This window comes from Callithrix jacchus, chromosome 7 (assembly GCF_049354715.1).
Source record: "Callithrix jacchus isolate 240 chromosome 7, calJac240_pri, whole genome shotgun sequence".
Classification (NCBI taxonomy): domain Eukaryota; kingdom Metazoa; phylum Chordata; class Mammalia; order Primates; family Cebidae; genus Callithrix; species Callithrix jacchus.
Genome location: NC_133508.1, coordinates 152,675,434 through 152,701,121, shown reverse-complemented (window position 1 = coordinate 152,701,121; position 25,688 = coordinate 152,675,434). Strand labels below are relative to the sequence as shown.

The 25,688-nt window shown below is 40.0% G+C and overlaps 2 protein-coding genes and 1 pseudogene across 18 annotated transcripts in view; all 3 read left to right on the top strand.

Moving 5' to 3' along the window:
• Positions 1–1,075, top strand: part of CSDE1 (cold shock domain containing E1) — a 40,324-nt gene extending 39,249 nt beyond the window's left edge. For all 16 annotated transcript variants that reach the window (XM_078332836.1, XM_035252536.3, XM_035252533.3 and 13 more), the window contains one exon: positions 141–1,075. In XM_078332836.1, coding sequence (XP_078188962.1) covers positions 141–188 — 48 coding nt within the window. In that variant the 3' untranslated portion in view covers positions 189–1,075. The remainder of the gene's footprint in view (positions 1–140) is intronic.
• NRAS (NRAS proto-oncogene, GTPase) lies at positions 234–13,397 on the top strand. Of its 2 annotated transcripts, XM_002751266.7 has the most exons (7): positions 1,594–1,707; positions 2,194–2,321; positions 4,097–4,275; positions 7,940–8,099; positions 8,963–9,086; positions 9,411–9,449; positions 9,547–13,397. In XM_002751266.7, exons 2-5 carry the CDS (start codon positions 2,211–2,213, stop codon positions 9,080–9,082), a joined length of 570 nt encoding a protein of 189 aa, XP_002751312.1. In that variant the 5' UTR covers positions 1,594–1,707; positions 2,194–2,210; the 3' UTR covers positions 9,083–9,086; positions 9,411–9,449; positions 9,547–13,397. The 2 variants fall into 2 exon arrangements, with proteins under 2 accessions (XP_035108428.1, XP_002751312.1); XM_035252537.3 differs by lacking the exon at positions 2,194–2,321 and having other exon boundaries at positions 234–1,707.
• A 9,201-nt stretch (positions 13,398–22,598) lies between these two features.
• LOC100389677 (pre-mRNA-splicing factor SPF27-like) lies at positions 22,599–23,517 on the top strand (annotated as a pseudogene).
• The last annotated feature ends 2,171 nt before the right edge of the window (positions 23,518–25,688 follow it).

Sequence of the window (25,688 nt, the reverse complement as noted above, 5' to 3'; positions counted from 1 at the left end):
GGATTTTCTCAAGGAAGGAATTAGTGGTGCATAAATTGGTTAAAAATAATGCTTTTGTAGTTTCATTTGGGAATAGTGAATGTACCGTGATTGTTGTGCACTCAAATCATTAACTGCAGGATTTTTTTTCCCCCCCACAGGGGTTTGGTGCAGAAAGAAAGATCCGTCAAGCTGGTGTCATTGACTAACCACATCCACAAAGCACATCATTAATCCACTATGATCAAGTTGGGGGGAATCTGGTGAAGGGTTCTGAATATCTCCCTCTTCATCCCTCCCGAAATCTGGAATACTTATTCTATTGAGCTATTACACCAGTTTTAACACCTTCCTCTCGTGTTATGTTTAAAAAATAAATAAATAAATTTAAGAAAACCATTTTAAAATAATGCACAGTTGCAGCCTGGAAAACTTAAGGTGGCGCCTTATAGTATCAATTTTAGGAGCTTTATTTGGTGCATTTAACGCAACTGTTAATTGCAAAATCCACTTCGCCTGTGTAAGTGAAAAATATAGACTGTTATATCTTGTTGGCCCTATGAAATTCTGCACTTGATAATTCATTTTATATTCTACCTTCATTAATGACTTCTGGCAAGATGTTCTGCCTTAGCACTCAGTTGCATTCTTTTCCTTCCTGTTCATTATGCTTTAATTCTGAGGACCATATGAGGGTAGAATATATTATCTTTTAAAAATTACAAAAATTTGTATAGGCAAACCATTTCTTAAAGTTAATGGCCAAATTTTGAAATGTTATTTTTCATATCATTTATAATCTTGTCACAATCCACTTAAAGAAGTTTGGTTATATTTCAGTGAAAATTATCTTCCAGAGTAGTTTTTTTTTTTCCTGGGATGGGGGGTAACTTTACTACAATAAGTAAGTATGGTGCAGAATTTCATGCAAATGAGGAGTGCCAGCAGTGTGATAATTTAAACATATTTAAACAAAAAACAAAAAAAATGCACAAACTTGCTGCTGCTTAGATCACTGCAGCTTCTAGGACCCAGTTTCTTTTACTGATTTAAAAACAAAACAGAAAAAAAAAAAATAAAAAAGTTGTGCCTGAAATGAATCTTGTTTTTTTTATAAGTAGCCGCCTGGTTACTGTGTCCTGTGAAATACAGACACTTGACCCTTGGTGTAGCTTCTGTTCAACTTTATATCACGGGAATAGATGGGTCTGATTTCTTGGCCCTCTTCTTGAATTGGCCATATACAGGGTCCCTAGCCAGTGGACTGAAGGCTTTGTCTTGAAGACAAGGGTCAGCTCAGGGGATGTGGGGGAGGGCTCTTTTATCTTCCCCCTTGTCGTTTGAGGTTTTGATCTCTGGGTAAAAAGGCCGTTTATCTTTGTAACCACAAAACATTTTTGCTTTCTCCAGTTTTCTGTTAATGGCGAAAGAATGGAAGCGAATAAAGTTTTACTGATTTTTGAGACACTAGCACCTAGCGCTTTCATTATTGAAACGTCCCGTGTGGGAGGGGAGGGTCTGGGTGCGGCCTGCCGCGTGACTCCTGGTTCAGAGGCCCACGTGGCCAGGGCGGGGACTCAGGCGCCTAGGGCGCCGACTGATTACGTAGCGGGCGGGGCCGGAAGTGCCGCTCCCTGGTGGGGGCTGTTCATGGCGGTTCCGGGGTCTCCAACATTTTTCCCAGCTGTGGTCCTAAATCTGTCCAAAGCAGAGGCAGTAGAGCTTGAGGTAAGGTTCTCGCATGCATAGTGTTCGGCTTTGAGTTGCGGAACGTTCAGGCGTTTCAGTGATGCCAGGAATCGAGCAAAATTTACCAGCTGGAGACAAAGGCCTTGGGCGGGGGTCCTTCCATTTGGTGCCTACGTGGGGAGATCTTTGGAGACGGAAGGGAAAATGAAAAGGAGTTACGGCCTGTAGGCTGCCCGCTGGAGCTGAAAAGGCTTACAGGAGTAATAGGAAGGGGGATTTCCATTGCTTAGGCTGAGGGCGGGGCCCAAGGACTGTTGAAAACTAGCCAAGGGTGGGGGTTGCTAGAAGACTGTACTCCAGAAATGTGAGGCCGACGTTCATTAGCCTGGTGTTTTTGTGTTCCCCAATCACTTTAAGAACCAAATGGAAGGTCACGCTCAGGTTTTCGTTTCCATTGATTATAGAAAGCTTTAAAGTACTGTAACTGTGGCTCGTCAATTAACCCTGATTGCTGGTTTCCAACAGGTTCTTGCTGGTGTGAAATGACTGAGTACAAACTGGTGGTGGTTGGAGCAGGTGGTGTTGGGAAAAGCGCACTGACAATCCAGCTAATCCAGAACCACTTTGTAGATGAATATGATCCCACCATAGAGGTGAGGCCCAGTGGTAGCCCGCTGACCTGACCCTGTCTCTCACTTATTGGATCATCTTTACCCATATTCTTTATTAAAAGAATAAAAGGAGAGAAAGTAAAAAGTTGTTTTGGGTACTGCATTCAGATATACAATAAGCTTTCCGTGTTTATAGAGAACACTTCATTTTTATTAGCTGCTGAAGTTTCTAAAACGTTTCCAGTTTTTAAGAGTTATGTAAACTATTGCAAATTCAGTGTTGAGTTCATTCATGAGTTTCTTCGTATATGACATCTCTATTACATGAGAAACACAGGCCATAGTAGTGAGACTGTCTGTATAGGAGATAATAGGATGGAGATAAAGGATTCAGAGATCTGAGTGTTCTTCAATTTTTATATATTAGCTAGTTGAAGCAGCTGAGACCAGATGATTGGAGTCACAAGAACTTGAGGTTTCTAGTCTTTATGCCTAGGATTTGGGTCTCTGTTTCCAGTTAATTTACTTGTATGTTATTAAGCAAATGAATCTCTCTCAGCCTCATTTTCATCATGTATTAAATTACTATAAACTTGTCTTGACTATCCACACGGATGTTATGGAAAATTAAATAATACATTTAAGTTATTTATGAATGGTAAAGGACTGTGTAATAATACTTAGGTATTCTGTTGTTACTGTGAGAGTTCATGGTACAAATTGTCTTCAGTAAGAGGCATCTAAGGCTGTTTAAATAAAGGGTTTTTGTCTTGTTCAGTTTAGAAATGTCTAACTTTAGAGATTATTTTAATTAACACTGGGCCTTCCTACCATCTGGCTGCTAGTGTTTAATTGATGCAAAGTAACTCTAATATAGCCACTATAAAAAAAATTGGTTGCTAATCCTTGGCAAAATCTTTATTTCAAGCTTAACAGCTTTAATACTTTATATTAAATATTTAACATTTTAATAACTTTTTAAAATATTTTGTTTTATTTTTTGAGCAATTTACATAAGTAAAATACATAAATCTTAGGTCTACAGCCCAGTGCTTTTTGCATTTTTATATACTCATGTAGCCACCACCCAGATAACAGGATAGAGCACTTCTAATACTCCAGAATTCTCCAAGTGTGATGACATTATTAAAATACAAATAAAAGGCCTGTTGCCTTCAAACCAAAATGAAAATTTTTTGTATGATCTATTCATGTCTGTCTTCCTGAGAAATTAATTATAACTATACTTTGTTTGCAACCTTTAAGAATTTGATCCAGGAATATTTCCCAAAGGTACATCTGCATGAGAAAAAAAAAATATTTGGTGTTATAACCTTCTCTGAAACTAAAGGTATTTGTGTCTTTAGTCATGAACACAAATAATGTATATAGGGCCGGATTCTAATTGGTAGAGGTTTGGTTTAGATTTCTTAAACAGCACAAATAAAACAGTCCAGTTCTTTGCTTAGTGAAATACACTAGGTTCTTAATCTGTAGCCTCCTGGCTGCAGTAGAGGTGTCAACTGAGTTACCTTGTTTTTTTAATCTTGTCCAGGAACAGAGTAACTGTATTTCTTTTCTTCAGGCATATAGAATTTGATGGTTTTGTTGTTGTTGTTGTTTTACCTAGGGTGACATTGGATACTTTTTGTTTGTGATTATATAATAGCAATTTGAGGGACAAACCAGGTAGGCAGAAATGGGCTTGAATAGTTAGAAATGTATTTAACCTTGGCAAATACATTGCATTCCTTGTGGTTTTTAAATAAATATTGAACCTCCTTCTCCTCCCGTCCCCTTACTCTCCACAACCCCAGGATTCTTACAGAAAACAGGTGGTAATAGATGGTGAAACCTGTCTGTTGGACATACTGGATACAGCTGGACAAGAAGAGTACAGTGCCATGAGAGACCAATACATGAGGACAGGCGAAGGCTTCCTCTGTGTATTTGCCATCAATAATAGCAAGTCGTTTGCGGATATTAACCTCTACAGGTACTAGGAGCATTATTTTCTCTGAAAGGACGATCTTTGTGTTCCGAAGCTTTATGGGGAAATGAGGATACCACGCTAGAGAAGATGGAGCTTTCTAGTTATGGCAAGAGTTGGTTTAGGTTGTTTGACATTGAGAATCTAGAGTAATTACTGAAAGTTAATACTGGAATTTATTTTACATAATATACTCTTCCTGTAATGTTTAATAATAAGTGAAGCTTGCTACGGGGAACGGTTCGGAACTATAGTTGTTGTAATTAGAGATCACAAAGGAATTTCAGAGAGGAAAACATCTCCAAGAAACATCTTTCAGTATGTAATGGAAAAGATGGGCCAGGCACAGTGGCTCACACATGGAATGTCAGTACTTTGGGAGGCCCGGGTGGAAGAATCACTTTGAGACCAGGAGTTGGAAACCAGCCTGGGCAACACAGCAGGCAACAGAGCAAGACCCTGTCCTCTACACAAATAAAAATCTAAAAATCTAGTCAGACATGGTGGCAGCTACTCAGGAGGCAGAGGTGGGAGGATCATGTGAACTCAGGAGGTCGAGGCATCATCACTCCACCACACTCCAGCCTAACCAACAGAGCAAGACCCTGTCTCAAAAAAAAAAAAAAAAAAAAAAAAAAAAAGATGATAGGAAAAAACAAAAGGTGAATACATAAAAATGAAACCAAAGCAAAGGAACATAAAGATAGACTTTGTCTATAGAACCATAAAGTTTCAGAGCTAGATTGGACCATAAACATTCTAGTACAATAGTCTCATTTTACTGAATCAGAAATAGCTCAGAAGATGGTTTGTTAGGTTTTAGAGTCAGGATTGTTATTAGTAGCAGAGCCAGGACCAAAAACCCAAAGCTCCGTTTTCTTAGCACAGTGTTCTTAAACAGAAGGATACAATGGTTAAGAATAGCAACTCTACCTGGATTGAAGCCTAGCCCTAATTATTAGCGATGTGACTTTGGGGCTATGTGGCTTTCCTTACCTATAATATGGAGATAATAATGCCTACCTCATAGAGTTGTTGTGAAGGTTAGAGTTTTAATAAATATGCAGATCATTGAAGCCTAGCCCTAATTATTAGCGATGTGACTTTGGGGCTATGTGGCTTTCCTTACCTATAATATGGAGATAATAATGCCTACCTCATAGAGTTGTTGTGAAGGTTAGAGTTTTAATAAATATGCAGATCACTCAGAATCGCACCTGGCACACAGTAAATGCTACTTAAATGTTCTGCCTAAAGGCCTGAGTCCTGGCTTGTTTTCCATCCATGTGAAGATGTCTGCTTTCAAAAGCAGATTGGTCCAGAACTGAATTCAAGTGTTCTTTTCCTAACCCGTTGTACTTCTCATTTTTTTCTGTCTAAAAGTGATGGTAATACTTAGTAAGATTCCCACACTTGGCATGCATCTAATAATGTTTGCTGAATTTCTAGAAGTCATTTTTCTTTTTTCTTACAAGGCATTTATTCATTTTTCTATGTGCCTTACCTTAAACCAAAGAGTATTTAAAACATCTTATTAAAATGCGTATAGTAAAGCAAGATAAAATTAATGAAAAATAGGCTTAAGTGAGACAAAAAATAAGGGCAAAGGAAATAAAACAAATTTAGGAGTGAGTATATTCTGTGACTGCATGAAACTCCGATGACTTTCTAAAGGTGGGCTACAAATTTGGTCACCACTGTGAAATGGGAAGTAGCCAGCCCAAAGACTCAGTGTTTGTATGCTGAAAGCAGTCAGTTGCTCAGAAGAAGCAGAATTATACTGCTACTAGAAGGAAATTTTCCTATGGATCCTCAAAGAGGCTTGTTGAATGTAAAAATCAGTAGTAACCTAACAGTGGCATGGTCCAGGTGCTTAAGGCTGTCTTACCTGTTAATGTAGGCTGCTGCCATCAAGCAGTTTTGCAAATAGCCAATGGACTGCAGTTCAGATACCAGACAAGAGTAGAGTGTAGAATAGTACTGTGCAGTAAGTGGTTATTTACAGTTAATTAAGATGAAGTAAAATTTAAAAATTAGTTTCTTAACCACCAAATGCTCGGTAGCTGCTAGTGGCTGCCATGCTGAACAGTAGAGATACAGACCATTTCCATTATCACAGAAAGTTCTGCCGGATCACGTTGGTCAAGACGATCTAAACCAGTAGTTTCCCCGCTGTGTGTCTTACATGTCATCGAAGGGAGTCCTGTCAGTCAGATGCTTCAGCCTCCCTTTACTAAGAGCAGTTCTTGTGTTTTCTAATTTATAGCTTGGACTTCCAGCTAGTGTTTTATTTTAGTTTTTCTTTTTTTGAATTGGAGTTTTGCTGTTGCCCAGGCTGGAATGCAGTGGCTCACCATAACCTTCACCTCCTGGGTTCAAGAGATTCTCCTGCCTCAGCCTCCTGAGGAGCTGGAAGTACAGGTGTCCACCATCATGCCTGGCTAATTTTTTTTTTTTTTTTTTTTTTTTGTAGAGATGGGGTTTCACCATGATGGCCAGGCTGGTCTCGAACTCCTGACCTCAGGTGGTCCCCCTGCCTCAGCCTCTCAGAGTGCTGGGATTACAGGTGTGAACCACCACACCCAGCTTATTTTAGTTTTTTTGAGACAGTCTTGCTCTGTTGCCCAAGCTGGAGTGGAGTGGATGACACTCTCAGGGCTCAACCTCTCAGGGATCAAGGGATCCTTCCACCTCAGCTTCCTGAATAGCTGGGACCATGGGCACACATGCCACCATACCCAGCTAATTTTTGTATTTTTTGTAGAAGCAAGTTTTCGCCATGTTGCTCAGGTTGGTCTCAGACTCCTAGGTCAAGCCATCCTCCCACCTCAGCCTCCCAAAGTGCTAAGACTATAGGCAGGAGTCACCATGCCCAGCTTCATCTATAATTTGAGGAAAATGTTTGAGCACCACCCATCTTGAAAAGTGATAGACTGTCTTCCATTAAATACTATCACGCCTAGTTATTTAGCAGCAGTGGGCTTTACTTTTTATACTTTAGACCTTAATTTAAGGGGTGATTTCTAGCTGCCAATTAAATCCAGAGCCTAGTGCTTTGGGAGAATCCAGGAGCCTAACTAGGGCATGTATCAGGATAAAATACCCATCTACTCCCAGTAGAAGGTGGACTTGTACTTATGACTTCCTGATGGCTGCTGCATCAAGTCTCAAGCAGTCTCCTTAGTGTACTACGTCTTCTCTTAAGTGGTAGGAAAAAGTGAAAATATTAGAAGTTAATAGGGCTACATAAAATGTGCTAGTTTGCTCTAGCCATTCCTTTCTGAAGTCTTGTCTGCCTGCCTGCCTGCCTTCCTTTCTTTCCTTTTCGTTTCTTCACTTTCTTTTCTTACTTTTTTTCCTGCTGCCGAGGCTGGAGTGCAGTGGAACAATCATGGCTCACTGCAGCCTTGACCTTTCTGGGCCCAGGTGATCCTCCCACGTCAGTCTCCCAATTAGCTGGGACCACAGGCATGTACCACCACACCCAGCTAATTTTTGTACTTTTTGTAGAGACCAGATGTTGCCATGTTGCCCAGGCTAGTCTCCAAATTCTGGGTTCAAGCCATCTGCCCTCCTCAGCCTCCCATAGTGCTGGGATTACAGGAATGAGCCACTTCTCCCAGACTAATCTTGTTTTTCTTATGTTCTGATAACATATTCCTTTTTACAGGGAGCAGATTAAGCGAGTAAAAGACTCGGATGATGTACCTATGGTGCTAGTGGGAAACAAATGTGATTTGCCAACAAGGACAGTTGATACAAAACAAGCCCACGAACTGGCCAAGAGTTACGGGATTCCATTCATTGAAACCTCAGCCAAGACCAGACAGGTATGGCACTGCATTCAGCACCTGTGCAAGGGTTTGCTCCAGGCAGAGAATATCAGTTGATAAACTCTGACAGAGATGTGATCCACATTCATATTCTTTGTTGTTATGCATTTTTTTTTTTTTTTTTAGACGAGTCTCGGGTTCAAGCGATTCTCCTGCCTTAGCCTCCCAAGTAGCTGGGACTACAGGTGCATACCACCATGCCCAGCTACTTTTGGTATTTTTAGTGGAGACGGGGTTTTACCATGTTGCCCGAGCTGGTTTTGAACTCCTGGCCTCAAGCGATCTTCCCACCTGGGGCTCCCAAAGTGCTGGGATTGCAGTTGTGGGATTAATAGCACCTGGCCTGTTAGGCATGTTTTAATAGTGTTCTTTTTCTTATCACTTGTTTAAACCCAAAATGAACTTAGTAATATTCTAGTATGGCATGTTTACCTCCTACATCAACATCCTCAAATATTTCTAGTGAAGATCCTTGACCAAAAATATTGATAAACATTAGTTCTTTCTCTGTCAACACCAGCCGCTGTTTAGGACTAAAGCCTCCTGAATGGAGTCTTTAGATCTGGTAGTTCTGTTCCTTATGTCTCACATTATCCTTTTCCTTTGCCTGAGTGTTTATTTGACAAAATGTGCCATTTTTATATCAGCCTGTTCATGTGATTCAATAAGAATGTGGAATTTAGTGTTCTCTTCCTTAAATCACCGTATTTTATTTTATCAGCTATTCATTTAGTAATTGGAATCTTATGTCCACATGAAGAGGTACGAATGCGAGAGAGCTTACAATTTGGATTGTGTTCATTGAGCAGTCTCTCGTTTTGTTTGTTTGTTTGTTTGTTTTTCATTTTTTCCTTTTATAGGGTGTTGAAGATGCTTTTTATACACTGGTGAGAGAAATACGCCAGTACCGAATGAAAAAACTCCACAGCAGTGATGATGGGACTCAGGGTTGTATGGGATTGCCATGTGTGGTGATGTAACAAGGTGAGCATATGGTTTTTTGGCATAATTCTAAATCTTAGTATTTGGGCAGTTTGGAGGAGTGTTAGTGTTATTGTCTGTATGTTATTTGAGTTTCTGCCTGTGCTCTTCTGCATATTTTCCTTATGGCACTCTCTGAAAGTACTGAGGTCTAAAGTATTTAAAACATTTAATTATTCCACAGGTATCTTTATATTTTTATAACATTAGAAATTATCAGACATTATGAAATGTAGGCTTACCTATTCCTGGCAATGACCAGGTATTTGAAGGATCACTCCTTTGAAACTAGATGATAATGACATGGTTTGTGTTCTTTTCTTACAGATACTTTTAAAGTTCTATCAGAAAAGAGCCACTTTCAAGGTAGTGTGGAAATGTACTCTCATTCCTGTTAATTTTCTGTACTCGTTTTTCTCATACTCTGAATGTGTCACTTACACAAATTTCATTTTTATTTCAGCTGCACTGACACCCTGGTCCTGACTTCCCTGGAGGAGAAGTATTCCTGTTGCGATCTTTAGTCTCACAGAGAAGCTCCTGCTACTTCCCCAACTCTCAGTAGTTTAGTATAATATTCTCTATTTGAGAAGTTCTCAGAATAACTACCTCCTCACTTGGCTGTCTGACCAGAGAAATGCACCTCTCGTTACTCCCTGTTACTTTTCTGCCCTGGGTTATTCCATAACACAAACACACTTCTGCCACCGCAGGCATTTCATCTGAAAAGCAGTTCATGTTTGAAACAGAGAACCAAACTGCAAAAGTGAAATTCTGTTGAAAACAGTGTCTTGAGCTCTAAGGTAGCAACTGCTGGTGATTTTTTTTTTCTTTTTACTGTTGAACTTAGAACTATGCTAATTTTTGGAGAAATGTCATAAATTACTGTTTTGCCAAGAATATAGTTATTATTACTGTTGGGTTTCTTTTGAATGTTACCGGCTGTATTCTCTAAACTGGCATCTGCTCTAGATTAATAAATACAAAAAGGAATACTGAATTTTGAGTCTATCCTAGTCTTCTCAGCTTTCATGTAATTAAATCCAACTTTCACAGTGAAGTGCCTTTTTATAGAAGTGGTTTGTAGACTTCCTTTATAATATTTCAGTGGAATAGATGTCTCAAAAATATGCATGAAAGTGAATGTCTGAGATATGTCTGTGACTTATCTACCATTGAGGGAAAGCTATATCTATATGAGAGCAGATGCCATTTTGTACATGTATAAAGTTCTGGTTTTCCAGAGGCCTGTTTTGGGGCTTTCCCAGGAGAAAGATGAAACTGAACGCATATGAATAATTTCACTTAATTGTTACCTAATCTCCACTTTTTTCATAGGTTACTACCTATAAAATGTATTTGTTTCCTCTAGCTTACTGATAAGCCTAATATTCAATGAACTTCTATTTGTATTCAAATTTGGGTCATACCAGAAAGCTCTACATTTGCAGGTGTTCAAATATTGTAAAACTTTGGTGCATTGTTACTTAATAGCTGTGACCAGTGATTTTCAAACCTCAAATATAGTATATTAACAAATTACATTTTCACTGTATATCACGGTATCTTAATGATGTATATAATTGCCCTGAATCCCCTTCTCACCCTACGTTCTACACCTCTCCCCACAGCAATAGGGGCTTGATTATTGCAGTTGAGTAAAGCATGGTGCTAATGGACCAGGGTCATAGTTTCAAAACTTGAAAAATCCAGTTAGCATCGCAGAGAAAGAAATTCTTCTCCACTTGCTCCCTGCAGCAGTAACTCCAGCTGGTCATTTTGCTGGATGCCTGCAGTTAGCCCTGCAAGGAAAGAAGAGGTCGGTTAGCACAAGCCCTTTACCGTGACTGGAAAACTTGGTATTTAAACCTTTTTTTTCCTTTTAGCCATGTAGAAACTCTAAATTCAACAGATATTCTCATTTGAGAATGAGGGTGTCTCAGCTGAAAAATATTTTAAATTTTCTTTATTCATAATGTTCTTTGAATGGTTTAAAACAAGATATTGATAAGTCTGAGCTGATGAGTTCGTTCAAAACAGGAAGTTGAAATTGTTGAGACAGGAATGGAAGATATAATTGATAGTTATGAGGATTTGGAGGTTTGCCATTTTCATTTGCAGATAATACCCTGGTAATTCTCATGAAAAATAGGATGGGATAACTTTGGATAAAAGACTAATTCCAAAATGGCCACTTTGTTCCTGTCATCTGATAGCTAAATGCTTATTGAGGTCCTCCATCTTCTATATTATGAATTTTCATTTATTAAGCAAATGTCATATTACCTTGAAATTCAAAAAAGAAGAAACATATTCTGTGCCCAGGATGTAACTTACTGGAGAGCTGTGCTCCTTACTGCTAATTCTGGGAACTTTCACAGTACTGTCATTTGTAAACGGGAATTCTGCTTTTCTGTTTCTGCTCCTTCTGGGGCAGTGTTACTCTACTTTTCCTGAGGCTTATCACCTCAGTTTGTTTGTTGTTGTTGTTGTTGTTTTTCTGTGACTGGCAGTTTGATTTTTTTTTCTTAAGAACCTATTAAATTTGATGTCAAATTAGGGAGAAAGATAGTTACTCATCTTGGGCGCTTGTGCCAATAAATAGCCTTCGTCTGTATGTACTTAACAGTTTTCTCAAGTATGTTCTAAGCACAGAAGTTTCTAAATGGGGCCAAAATTCAGACTTGAGTATGTTCCTTGAATAGCTTCTTAAGAAGTTACAATTAGCCAGGCACTAGCTAATTGAGAGGCCGAGGCAGGAGAATCGCTTGAACCCAGGAGGCGGAGGTTGCAGTGAGCAGAGATCGTGCCACTGCACTCCATCACCTGGGTGACAAAGCGAGACTGGTCAAAAAAAAAAAGTCAGACCTAGGTGTGAATTTTGGCACAAAGGAGTGACAAACTTAAAAGCTGAATACCTTCAGTATGGTGTAAAAAGTAGTTTTTAGGCCATGTTTGTGATTGCTGAAAATAATTCTAGTTTACCTCGAAATCCTTCTCTTTCCCCAAATTAAGTGCCTGGCCAGCTGTCATAAATTACTTGTTCCTTTTGTTTTTTTTTTAATATTACATGTTCAAGAGTGTGAAAATAAGATGTTCTGTCTAAAGGCTACGATGCCTGTCTATAAATGAACCTGTTAAATGCTGTATTTGCTCCAACAGCCTACTATAGAATGTTACTTAAATATAATCTCATACTTACTACAGTTTTTACTGTAGGAGTGTAATAGGTAAAATGAATCTCTATTGTAGTGGGCCCTATGTTTAGTCTTTCACCATCCTTTAAACTGCTGTGAATTTTTTTGTCATGACTTGAAAGCAAGGATAGAGAAACATTTTAGAGCTATCTGGGTTTTTTCCCATTCCAGAACTTGTGAGCATATTCATATTTGCTTTATATTTATAGTCATGAACTAAGCTGGCAGCTACAACCAAGAACCAAAAAAATGGTGCATTCTACTTCTTGTAATTCATCTCTGCTAATAAATTATAAGAAGCAAGGAAAATTAGGGAAAATATTTTATTTGGATGGTTTCTATAAACAAGGGACTATAATTCTTGTACATTATTTTTCATCTTTGCTGTTTCTTTGAGCAGTCTAATGTGCCACGCAATTATCTAAGGTATTTGATTTCTATAAGAATTGTTTTATAAGTATTCTTGTTACCAGAGTAGTTGTATTATATTTTAGAATGTAAGAGGATTTTTTTTTTTTGAGACTGAGTCTTGCTCTGTCACCCAGGCTGGAGTGCAGTGGCGCAATCTCAGCTCACTGAAACCTCAGCCTCCCGGGTTCAAGCGATTCTCCTGCCTCAGCCTCCTGAGTAGCTGGGATTACAGGCACATGCCACCACACCCAGCTAATTTTTGTATTTTTAGTAGAGATGGGGTTTCACCGTGTTGGTCAGGCTGATCTCGAACTCCTGACCTTGTGATCCACCCGTCTTGGTCTCCCGAAGTGCTGGGATTACAGGCGTGAGCCACCGTGCCCAGCCAAGATAATTTTTAAAAGCCTGAGTTCTGACCTAATATGCAATTGTATGAATTCTACTCTGGAGGGAATGGAGGGTGTCAGTGGAAGTAGTAAAACTTTTATTTTTGTGTGCCATTAAATATAAGTAAAAATAATTGTGCAATTCTGCTGTTTAAACAGGAACCATTGGCCTCCTTGGCCCTAAATGGAAGGGCTGATATTTTAAGTTGATTATTTTATTGTAAATTAATCCAATCTAATTCTTTTTAATTTGGTTGAATGTTTTCCTTGTTAAATGATGTTTAAAAAATAAAAACTGGAAGTTCTTGGCTTAGTCATAATTCTTATTTTCGCTGAAGTGCCTTTATAGAATGCTAATATTAATTTCAAACTTTTGGATGTGACATTTGGAAGTGTTAGAGTGTCTGAGTTCCTCATTTTATCACATAAAATATATAAAAACCGACTTTCAAGTCTTACCTTGGGGGTGATTTCATAGATATTTGTCAGATATGCATACATTAAGATGCCATTGGAGCTCTTTTGTCTTGGTTTTGCATTACTGAACAATCTAGCAATCTTGCTGTAGTTGGAAGAGCATTGATGCTAGGGCCTAGAGAACTTGAGGCCCAAAATCTTATATATAATTTTACTTCACTTGCAAAATCGGAGAGTTGAATTACGATGTATCAGATTGCCCAACCTTAAGGAGATTTTAAAAAGAATAATATCATATCTAGGCATTTTCAATTAACTGGAATATTATAATTTTGAGGACCTTGGTTTACTCTACCAAAGACTTATCAAAATTTGTTTTCACTTTTTTTTCTTAAAAAGGAGACAGGGAATGTAAGTCATTAACATGTGGCTGAAGTAAGCTTGGGAAAACCAATTTTAAATGACAAAGTATTTTTTCTAGTTAGAACGACTAGAAAGTATAAATATTTTAATTGTAAAATGTATACGAAAAACAGAATTATGAACTTTGTATCTTTAAAACTATCACCTCATATAGAGGCCTAGGTATTAGTTTGAGAGAGAAAGATACAAAGTCCATTTCTTTTTCATATACATTTTACAAAAATTTGTTTTAATATTTGATCCTCTAATTGAAAAGAGGAAAGGATGTTTTCTGATGAGAACTGCTGTTCTGTTCAGCAAAATAAAGCTACAGAAACAACTGATGAGAAGGTACCTAACAAAGCCTGCTTATTTGGAATATGAGGGCACATCCTGTGCATCTCTGCGCTATTAAGGTTTCTGTTCTCATAAGCAGTACTCGAGGTCATTGAGAGGCCAACACAGTTGCATGAGTTATTTGATATCCATAAATACATGAGAAGGGGCCAAGAGGCCTTGCTAGTGATCACTTTGCAAAACTGCCTGAGGCTGTCCAGCTCCATGACTCAAGAGCACAGAGTTTCCAAATGTCCAGTTTCCAAAAGGGAAGGGTGTGCTTTGTAATGCTTTTAAAATTCACTGGGCAGTGAAATGTGGCCCTTCACCTTAATAGAAAGCTGGAACTTCAGGAACATACAAAATAGATAGAAATACTCTTTCCAGTGGCAAAAGGAACATAAGAGGGTTCAGATTCATGAAACTAGACGTGAGTTGACCATTTTTTGCAGTTGTATTCTACCACATTATTTACTTCAGAGTTGCACCAAAATAGTCTATTATAGACTACTGGTGTTTGGAGTGGAAGTGGGGAATGGAGGGGAGGAATGAACTACTATAAATTCAGATTACCATCAACTTGTAGAAGCCATATGAAGTAAAAATGGGTAGCACCTGCAATATTGTGACTTACAGTGCTGTTAAACGTTTCTAAAGATAGAGGCAGCTACGTGCCTGACGGGAGGATGTGGTTGTAGCTAGCAGTTGTCTACTAGCAGTCTCTATTCGCAACAGCCTGAAATACCCAAGTTATGAAGAGCAATCTTTCAGAATGGATGCTACGGACATGGTACAATTGGCGCTATTGATATTTCTGTAGGAGCTTGAAATGTGTGGATTATAATTAAGTCTGAAAGAAAACTTGCACATGATTTTAAAATATTTTCTTGTAACTCAATTCACATTTACAACTGAGACCCAACATTCCTGATAGGAATATTTTTGGGAATCAATGGTATGAAGTGGAAAGACATGTTGAAAGTTGGATCAAGAGATCTTGTAAGTGTGTGCTTGTTTAGGCTGTGAAGTTGAGGAGTTTGACATTTACTATTAAAGTCCAAAAGGAAACTAGCATGGCATATGAAATGAAATTCCCAAGGCCTGTGTCACTCTAAGAGAACTGTATTTGGATCCCCAATAAAGCATAGCCACAAGTTCTAACAAAATGTTTTATTACAGTAGTTTGGTACATTTTCCTTATGACTTTCCTTCCTAATTGATTTACATACCTAGTCCCTGTACTGCTCTGGGCATACGGCAGTGATTCGGACACATACTGGTTCCTTATGAATTTTTTGTATTCTACTGGGTCTCCCCAGAAACCTCTAAAACAAAATTTCTTAATTGCAATTTGGTGATTGCTTCAAAGTTGAAGGACAGTGTTTACCCTGACATAACTTGTTTGACTTCAGTGTTCTGGTTGCTGACCTCTGGACACTGCCCATGGTCACCTTCCCTGATTCTTCTGCAAGTCCTCTTGGCTACCAGGATGCAACATATATTGTCTCACATCTCATTGCCACTTGGGCCTCTCCTTTTCAAATCAAGTCAATGTAGAAACAAACCAGACCGGGCACAGTGGCTCACGCCTGTAATCCCAACAATTTGGGAGGCCAAGGCAGGTGAATCATTTGAGGTCAGGAGTTCGAGACAAGCCTGGCCAACATGGTGAAGCCCCATCTTTACTAAAAATACAAAAAGTTAGCTGGACATGGTGGTGCATGCCTGTAATTCCTGCTACTGGGAGGCTGAGGTAGGAGAATCTCGAGCCTGGGAGGCAGAGGTTGTGGTGAGCTGAAATTGTGTCACTGCACACCAGTGACAGTGAGACCCTGTCTCAAAACAAAAAGCAGAAACTAATATTTATATATTGCTTCATGCTTTTGTATACCTTGTTTAATCCTTCACAACCATATCAAGTAGGAATCATCTCCATTTTACTGATGAGAAAACTGAATCCCCTAAAAATGTATTGATATTATCTAAAGTTCAAACCTGGGTCTCCTGTTTTCCAGAATCCGCTCTTTTTGATTCACTAGCTGTTTTGTTTTGTTTTGTTTTGCTTTGAGACAGGATCTGGCTCTGATGCCCAGGCTGGAGTTCAGTGACTCCATCTCAGCTCACTGCAACCTCCACCTCCCAGGATCCTCAAGCAATCCTCTCATGTGAGCTTCCTCATTAGCTGGGACTACCTGTGCACCACCACACTTGGCTTTTTTTGTACTTTTTATAGAAATGGGTTTTTGCTATGTTGTCCCGGGTGTTCTCCAACTTCTGAGTTGAAGCAATGTGCTTCCCTTGGCCTTCCGAAGTGTTGGGATTACAGGCGTGAGCCACCATGCCTGGCCACTAGTAGTTTTTAAACCGTGCTGCTCAAAGCCTTTGGAGTATAAAGGAGACCGAAGACAGGCTGAATGGCTATGGTTCTCTCCTCCTCCCTTGTCCCCCAACTTCAAGGAAGGAGCAGGAGGTAGGATGAAGAGCAGGTTGAGAAGAAGTGGGAGTTCCCACCAACAAGTTTCACACCAGATTAATTCCACATTCATCATTTTCATTTTCAGGTTTCATTCAAGATTTAGTTTGAGGCTGGACATGGTGGCTCACACTTGGAATCTCAGCACTGTGAGAGGCCAAGGTGGGAGGATCACTTGATGCCAGGAGTTGAAGAACAGCCTGGGCAACATAGCAAGACCCTGTCTCTAAATGTTTTAAAACTTAGCTAGTGCCCCACCTGTTGTAGTCCTAGCTATTCAGGAAGCTGAGGCAGGAGGATCACTTGAGCCCAGCAGTTTGAGGCTGCAGTAAGCTATGAGGGCACCACTACCACTGCATTCCAGCTTGACCCACAGAGTGAGTTCCTGTCTCTGGTGGGAGGAAGAAAATATTTAGTTTAAAAAATATTTCAGCCGGGCGCGGTGGCTCAAGCCTGTAATCCCAGCACTTTGGGAGGCCGAGGCTGGTTGATCACGAGGTCAACAGATCGAAACCATCCTGGTCAACATGGTGAAACCCCGTCTCTACTAAAAATTACAAAAAATTAGCTGGGCATGGTGGCGCTTGCCTGTAATCCCAGCTACTCAGGAGGCTGAGGCAGGAGAATTGCCTGAACCCAGGAGGCGGAGGTTGCGGTGAGCCGAGATCGCGCCATTGCACTCCAGCCTGGGTAACAAGAGCGAAACTCCGTCTCAAAAAATATATATATATATATTTCATAAGTAAAAGCATAAAAACCACTTCACCAATCTACTTCCACAGCCATCTATCAAACTGCAAATCACCAGATCACATCCTCATGTCTAGTCCAGATCCCAGTATTCTTTTTTTTTTTTTTTTTTGAGACGGAGTTTCGCTCTTGTTACCCAGGCTGGAGTGCAATGGCGCGATCTCAGCTCACCGCAACCTCCGCCTCCTGGGTTCAGGCAATTCTCCTGCCTCAGCCTCCTGAGTAGCTGGGATTACAGGCACGCGCCACCATGCCCAGCTAATTTTTTGTATCTTTAGTAGAGACGGGGTTTCACCATGTTGACCAGGATGGTCTCGATCTGTTGACCTCGTGATCCACCCGCCTCGGCCTCCCAAAGTGCTGGGATTACAGGCGTGAGCCACCGCACCCGGCCAGATCCCAGTATTCTTATAGACACAATCATGTTCATTGCACTCTACATAATAGATGGTGTATAAGAGCTTACGAGCCCCACTCTGGAGCCAGAATACCTCGGCTTGAATGCCACTTCTACTTCTTACTAGTTGTATGACCTTGAGCGGGTCAACCTCTCTATACCTGAAGTTTTTCAACTGTAACATGGAAGCAATAATAGTTCTTCAAAAGACCATTGTGAAAATTAAGTAAGTTAATATATAGTAAAAACACAACATCCACAAGAAACAACTTGCAACAGTTTCTATCGCTGTTTTTATTGCAGGGACCCCACGGGGTGCTTCCCTCTCTCCTCTAACAGAACATAGTACACTGCTGAAGTACAAGCCTGTTTTGTTTACAGCAAACTGCTGAATTTCAGTTCCATTCCAGAGACAGGAAATAAAGTCAGTTTGTCTCATGGAAAAGGATGTGTCTTATAAATTTGACTTCTTTATTTTTAGGCATGTATGGAAATTATTACTGACAGGAAAATGAGACTGAATGCAGTGAAGTACCATAAAATTCCTCACCATTCCACAGGTTTGGTTGTGCTCCAAACCAAAATGCATGCCTTAGGTATAAAGGAATTGTTCTATACCTCTAACAGGATGATAAGACCTATGGTTGCTGCTGGCAACTATGTTCCAGTTCTATTCCTAAACTGGAAGTTGTAATGAACTCAGAACTGCTCCCACCAAAGCAATGTAACAAAAAAAATTGAGCTGGCAGTTAACCGACTGTCACCCTCAGTCCCACAGAACCCTTTGGTATGCTGTCTTCTGAACCACAAATTACCGTGGGCATTGAGGCATTGAGGAATGTGGGATGAAGCACGGGTTGGAAAGAGGTGGGGGCCCCAGCAAGTTTCACAGCAGGGAGGGAGACCTGCTATAGCGGAATGGAAACCCAGGCACAGTAATCTGTGTACAGTTCATTCCTGTACAGCGTCATCTGCTTCCCACAGAGCCTCCAGTACCTCCAACTCCATGAACTACAAGAAATCTCCTATTTAAAAAGTATCTTTGTGAATTTGATATTTGGATCTTAGAATGTTTTCCACTAAAATAATGTTGTAAACAATGGTTAAGTCCCTAGATTAGCTCCACCTGATGTGGTCCATGATATAACTGAAATATTTGCACACCAATCATTTTAAAAGATATAGAAAACAATATTTTGGCTAAAAACTAAAACAAAGATAGAATTAAATAAGCCTAGTTTATCTTATATACTGGTGCCTGAAGAAAAGCGTGCTTAGAGAAAAAGAATGAGTAAGTAGACTTTTCCCATTAGAGGGAATTTCTGGGCATTTTCCTTGAAGGCTGCAGATGATGATATGATTGAGATTTTTGTTTTTGTTTTGCTTTAAATTCAGTTTGTTTCCTTATGATAGAAATAATGCTTGTTCATAGTAGAAAATGTAAATAAGCCCAAAGAAAAAAGTAAAAATCACTGTCATCACACTACCCAGAAAGAATGTGAGGGTAAACTGTAGTGATATGTAAATTAATACTTTTCTTTTTTTTTTTTTACAAAGACTATACTATACATCATTGTAATATTCACTAATAAAATTTTGTGAATGTTTTTCTTGTTAATATGTATTAATCTATATCATTTTATTGTATGGCATTTTATTTTATGGTTATACCATACTTTATTCAATGTTCTATGGTCGACGTGTGGGTTTTTCCTACTTTTTGATTATTATAAAGGTTTAGCTACTTTATTCTTGAAGTACGTTTTTGATTACTTACATAAAAATTTTCTTAAGAAAGTCATAAAAATAAAATTGTTGGATAAGCACATTCTTTAGGGTTTTTGATAAATATATTGCCAAATTTATTTTCAGAAAAGCTAAAATCTTACACTTACACCAACTACATATAAAGGTGCCTACTTCCCCATATGCAGTAGTAAGCCCTGAATTTTAATCAAGAAATTGGTCCTTTTTAAATAATAAAATTCACTTTAAATTGTATGAGAAAATAAAAATAGATAAAACTGGATTATTTTTAAAGCATTAAATGTTAGAATAGGCTGGGCATGGTGGCTCATGCCTGTAATCCTAGCACTTTGGGAGGCCCAGGTGGGTGTATCATCTGAGGTCAAGAGTTTGAGACCACCCTGGCCAACATGCTGAAACCCCATCTCTACTAAAAATACAAAAATTAGCCAGATGTGGTGGTGGACACCTGTAATCCCAGCTACTCGGGAGGCTGAGACAAGAGAATCACTTGAACCCAGAAGGCAGAGTTTGCAGTGAGCTGAGATTGCACCATTGCACTCCAGCCTGGGCAACAGAGCAAAAACTCTGTCTCAAAAAAATAAATAAATAAACTGTTAGAATATATGCATTTTTAGAAACTCTTCATAGTAAAATAAATTATATTTTTAACCTGCATCAGGTGGAATTTCCAAAAAGAAAAATCCCTCTCTTAAGATCGTCTCATTTTTAACTTGGTGGTAAAGACAATATTTGCTCTGTACTCTTCCTCATTCCTTAAACCTACAAAGCTTTTTCTAGACATAACCACGTGTTTACAACTTTGTATTCACTCATTTACTCAATAAATCCAGAATCTAAAACATAATGCAGGATTTGAATACCCCAAACTTACTCACCCATTTCAGAGTACCTCTATCTGCATCCTTCTCCCCTCCACCACTCCAGATTCAAAGAAAAAAGGTCTCCCCTCTCTTTTCACCTGGGTCTTGCTTCCACCTCCTCCCATGTCCTCCAGAGCTGGAAACTTGTTCTACCCATTTGTTTCTACTTTCTTTATATTTATTTGTTCCCCCGCCATCTACTTTTGCTTTGTTCTCCAAATCCTCTGTCTGACAACATCAGACAGAGAGAATGAAGGAAGGAGGGAAGAAGAGTCTTCACTTCTTCACCTCCCATTCACTCTTCAAGTCAGAACCATCAAACCTCCATTCCCATGAGTCTTCTCAAACTTCTCCAACTGTTATGGCCATGGAGGTGGGAGAAGATGCTCTTGAACCTGCCTCATGGAGCACGGCTGGCTGACAGCTTACAGATGCCACACCTCTTTATTTGTAAACATGAAGTCATGTTGAGTACCCACCGTGCCCATCCCAGAATCAATGACAACACAGTGAGATACTAAAATTGGGCCAGATTTGTTCTATGCAATTGTTTTAGTCCATTTCTGCTGCTATAACAGAATACCACAGACTGGGTAACTTATAAACAATAAAACTTTATTTGGCTTACAGAGCTGGAAGCTGGGAAGTCTAAGAACATAACGCTGGCATCCGGTGAGTCATCTCACTGCAAAAGAGCATGAGGCAGAAGAGCCCAAGAGACGGAGGGAAAGGCACCAGAGGCCAGCCTCACTTTATAACAACCCACTCCCACAATAATGACATGAATCCGTTCATAAAGACTCTGGCCTCATGACCCAATCACCAACACCACCTCCCAACACCATTGCATTGGGGATTAAGTTTCCAACGCATGAAGTTTTGGGGGACACATTCAAACCACAGCAACAGGACTCATACTTTGTCAGGGCAATCTTTGTCGGGGAACTCACCATTTGCCTAAGATGTTCTCAGACTATTCTCTGTGGCCTTTTCCCCGTCTCTCCTCTCACAAGTGTCAAACCTGCATCGCATCATGATCTGAAGGCATTCTTTCCATACTCCTGCTCTTTCCCCTCTATCATTCACAGGTTTTATCCCAATAAATGTCTTGCATGTCTAATCTTGTCTGTGCATCTTCTTGGAGGACCTGAACTGAGCCAACAGTCATCACCAACCTTCTAACTGCCAAAGCCTATAGACTGCTTTCTTCCCTCTCATGAAGCCTCACAGCATTTAACCCCACGACTCAGTTTCAGAATGCTTTTCTCCAACAGTCTCCGTGATACGATTTTTCCTGGTTCTCCTTCCTCCCATTTCACCTTTCTTTTTGTGGCCTCTTCTTTCTACAACCAACCGTTAGTATCGGTTGTCCTTAAGAACGGCTCACACCTGTAATCCCAGCACTTTGGGAGGCCGAGGTGGGCAGATTACCTGAGGTCAGGAGTTCGAGACTAGGCTGGCCAACATGGTGAAACCTCATCTCTACTAAAAATATGAAAATTAACTGGGAGTGGTGGCGGGTGCTTGTAATCCCAGTTACTCAGGAGGCTGAGGCAGGAGAATGGCTTGAACCCAGAAGCAGAGGCTGCAGTGAGCCAAGATTGTGCCACTGCACTCCAGCTTAGGCTACAGAGCAAGAATCCATCTCAATAAAAAAGAAAAAAAAAAACGAGAGAGAACTAGGTCAAGGATCAGGAAACTGGGGAAAAAAAAAGAATCCATCTGTGGCCCTCTGTTCTTTTCTCATTACACATTCTCTCAAAGTGATGTAATTTATTATCAGAGTTTTACAACATCATTGCTGGTGACTCTCAAATCTATCTCCAGTTTAGGACTGCATCCTGAGCCCCAGAGCCAGACATCCAACTGCTACTGGATATTTCCACTTTGATGAGTTGAGTCGAATACATTGGCTTTGGCCTTAATCCTATTCACCCTCTTGTGCTCGGCATCTTAGTGAGTGACGTTACTCTCCTACAAATCACCCACAAGGAAACTTGAAATTTAGTCTCAAAATTCCTTTTCCCTTGATCCCCATATCTAATTTGTGATTTGATAAATCTGTCTTTAAAATATGTGGTACCCAGAAAATGCAGGCAAACCTAAGTTTCCCAGAATGGCAGGCATAGGTTTGGTGGGCAGAGACGTTGTGGTGGATGCACTGTGGTATTTTGATCAAGGTTATAAGCTATTGGTTTCCAGGAAGTGGCCACAATGCTGGTGGAGAAAGAAACTTGCAGATACCAGCCTATTAAAAACTACCTGAGTTATGTGACAGTCTCAGATTATTCTGCTTTTGAAACTAACATAATGAGAAATGATTTGAAAGAATGGCTGCTCACCAACCAACTGAACTGCTCAGTATGAAATGATATGTGCTTCCAGCCCCTTCCCTGAGTTAGAAAAATGATGTTACTGGGGCCAGGCACGGTGGCTCACATTAGTAATCTCAGCACTTTGGGAGGCCAAGGCAGGCAGATCACCTGAGGTCCAGAGTTCGAGACCAGCCTGGCCAACATGGCAAAACCCCATCTACTAAAAATACAAAAATTAGCCAGGTGTGGTGGCGCATGCCTATAGTCCCAGCTGCTCAGGAGGCTGAGGCAGGAGAAACACTTGAATACGGGAGGTGGAGCTTATAGTAAGCTGAGATCAAGCCACTGCACTCCAGCCTGGGCAACAAAGCAGAACTCTGTCTCAAAAAAAAAAAAAAGAAAGAATAAAAGGAAAGAAAGAAGAAAGAGAAAGAAAGAGAGAGAGAGAAAGAAAGAAAGAAAAAGAAAGAGAGAAAGAAAGAAAGAGAAAGAAAGAAAGATGACATTACTGCATGGCAACAATGTGTAAACAGTTCTACGGCCCAGTTAGAGCATCGAGCAGTTCAAATCAAGAATGCGGAGCTACGGTCACAGCATGGATGTAATGCCCGGAAAGTATATCATGAAAATCTAGTTCACATGATGGAACATGCACAGAAGGAGCTTCAGAAGTTAAGAAAATGTACTCCAATTTTAAACTGGCAGCGAAAGAATATATAACAACTGGGTTGAAATTCAGATAGGGTCAAATTAGGTATCCTTTGTCAGTAAGAATTATGAGATTGAGGCCGGGCTCAGTGGCTCACACCTGTAATCCCAGCACTTTGGGAGGCCGAGACGAGCGGATCACTTGAGGTTAGGAGTCAAGACCAGTCTGGCCAACATGGTGAAACCCCGTCTCTGCTAAAAATACAAAGTTTAGCCAGGCATGGTGGTGTGTGCCTGTAGTCCCTGCTACTCAGGAGGCTGAGGCAGGAGAATCGCTTGAACCCAGGAGGCAGAGATTGCCGTGAGCCAATATCACCCCACTGTACTCCAGCCTGGGTGACAGCGAGACTCCATCTCAAAAAAAGAAAAAGTCACTGAATGTATTTGAACTGAGAATATAATGATCAAGTGGTTTTTCAGAAGATTTAACGTGGTGGAATTATGCAATGTGGATTGGCGGCAGAGGAAATAATCAGGACTCTATTGCAATTAACCAACTTTGAGGCAACTAATGACTTATCAGGTGAAATTACATTGGTTTCTAATAACCAAAAAAAGAACTGACTAATCAGTGACTAAAACAAATGTATTTTTCTGATGTATAAAGAGGTCTGGCTGGGCATGGTGATGCATGCTTGTAGTCTCAGCTACTTAGGAGTCTCAGGCAGGAGGATCACTTGAGTCCAGGAGTTCTGGGTTGTAGAAATCTATGCTGATCAAGTGTCCACACTAATTTCAGCATCAACAGGGTGACCTCCAGGGAGCGGAAGACCACCACGTTGCATGAGGAAGAGTGAACCAGCCCAGGTCTGAAACAGAGCAGGTCAGATTTCCCGTACTGGTCAGCAGTAGGATCCCACCTGTGAATAACCACTATGCCCTGGCCTGAGCAGCATAGTGAGACCCTGTCTCTTAAAAAATACTTTTTAATTAAACTAGAATTCTATATATGGGAAGTCCTGGACTAATATGGTGGCTTCAGGATGCCATCAGGGACCCTGATTCTTTCTGTTTGGGTATTCTTCACGTGGCTCTTGTCCTGCTCACCATTTGTGTTAAAACAATGGTTGGTTTGGAACCCCCTATCCACATATTTCCTTTTCCAGGCAGGAAGAAGAGGAAGGGCAAAAGGCAAAACATGCGCCAGCTGAGCTGGTGGTCCCTTTTAAAAGAACATTTGGAGACATCCCACCCAGCAGTGCTGCTTACATCACGTGGGCAAGGCTGTGTCAAACGGCTGCTTCTAGCCACTGAGGAATCTAGCATATGTTGTTTTTTGGCTGAGCGCATTAATGCTCAAACCAAATAAGTTTTCATTTGTAAGAAAGATAGGGAAAATGACCTCTGGGTAGGCAACAAGGGTATTTACACAATTGGAATGAGAAAATTGGAGACTATCACTTATATAAAGATAGGAATTGCTGAAGGAGAAGCAGGTTTGTGGAGAAAGATGCTTGGTTTGGATATATCAATTTATAGATACTGTTGGGAAATTCAGGTGAAAATTTCACAAAAAAAGGAGTTGGAAAGAAATGAACAAATATTTTGGTTCAGTAATACCTTTGTAAAGTGTTCAATATTACTGATTGAGAGGATGGCCACAGGCAAAGCACTAAAATATTAAGTTTTAAGTTTTGCCAACAAGAAGGCTTGTCCCAGTTTTCAAAAAGAAACAGTTAACAGTAAAAAGATCATTTAGTTTATGCCCATAATTCTGTTGCTAATCTGAAGTGCCAAGCTGGTCTTCAATGTAAGCTGTTATAATTAAAATTTTCCAGAGTCTAGCAGTGTACCTTCTGTACCTGGCAGTAGCCATCAGATAATTCGTCATAATAAGACTGTGTGTTACTGTGGAAAGAGCATGAGATTTGGGTCCAGAGAGCCTTGGCTTTGCCGTTTTGATGAACAGAATGACTTCGGGCAAGATACCTGTCAGAGCCCCAGTTTTCTTATTTGGGAAACAGGAATAAGGTATTATTTGCCTTAAAGGATTGTAATTAGTATCAAATAGATAATGTTTGCAAAGTGTTTTACATACTATAAAATGTTATCAAAACAAAGCTATTGTTATAACAATAGGTAGAGAAGTGGTAACTGAGCACTCCAGAGGACAGTTGAGTTTCTGTAAGACTTGAAGTAAATTCATCACTTAATTCATTAAATTGTCAACTGAATTTCTGCTA

Excerpts from the sequence above, each read along its gene's own strand:
- NRAS (XM_035252537.3), top strand. The coding sequence starts at position 1,411 with ATGGAAGCGAATAAAGTTTTACTGATTTTTGAGACACTAGCACCTAGC. Across the intron at positions 1,708-4,096 it reads CAGAGGCAGTAGAGCTTGAG|GATTCTTACAGAAAACAGGT; the intron begins GTAAGGTTCTCG and ends CCACAACCCCAG. Across the intron at positions 4,276-7,939 it reads GCGGATATTAACCTCTACAG|GGAGCAGATTAAGCGAGTAA; the intron begins GTACTAGGAGCA and ends TCCTTTTTACAG.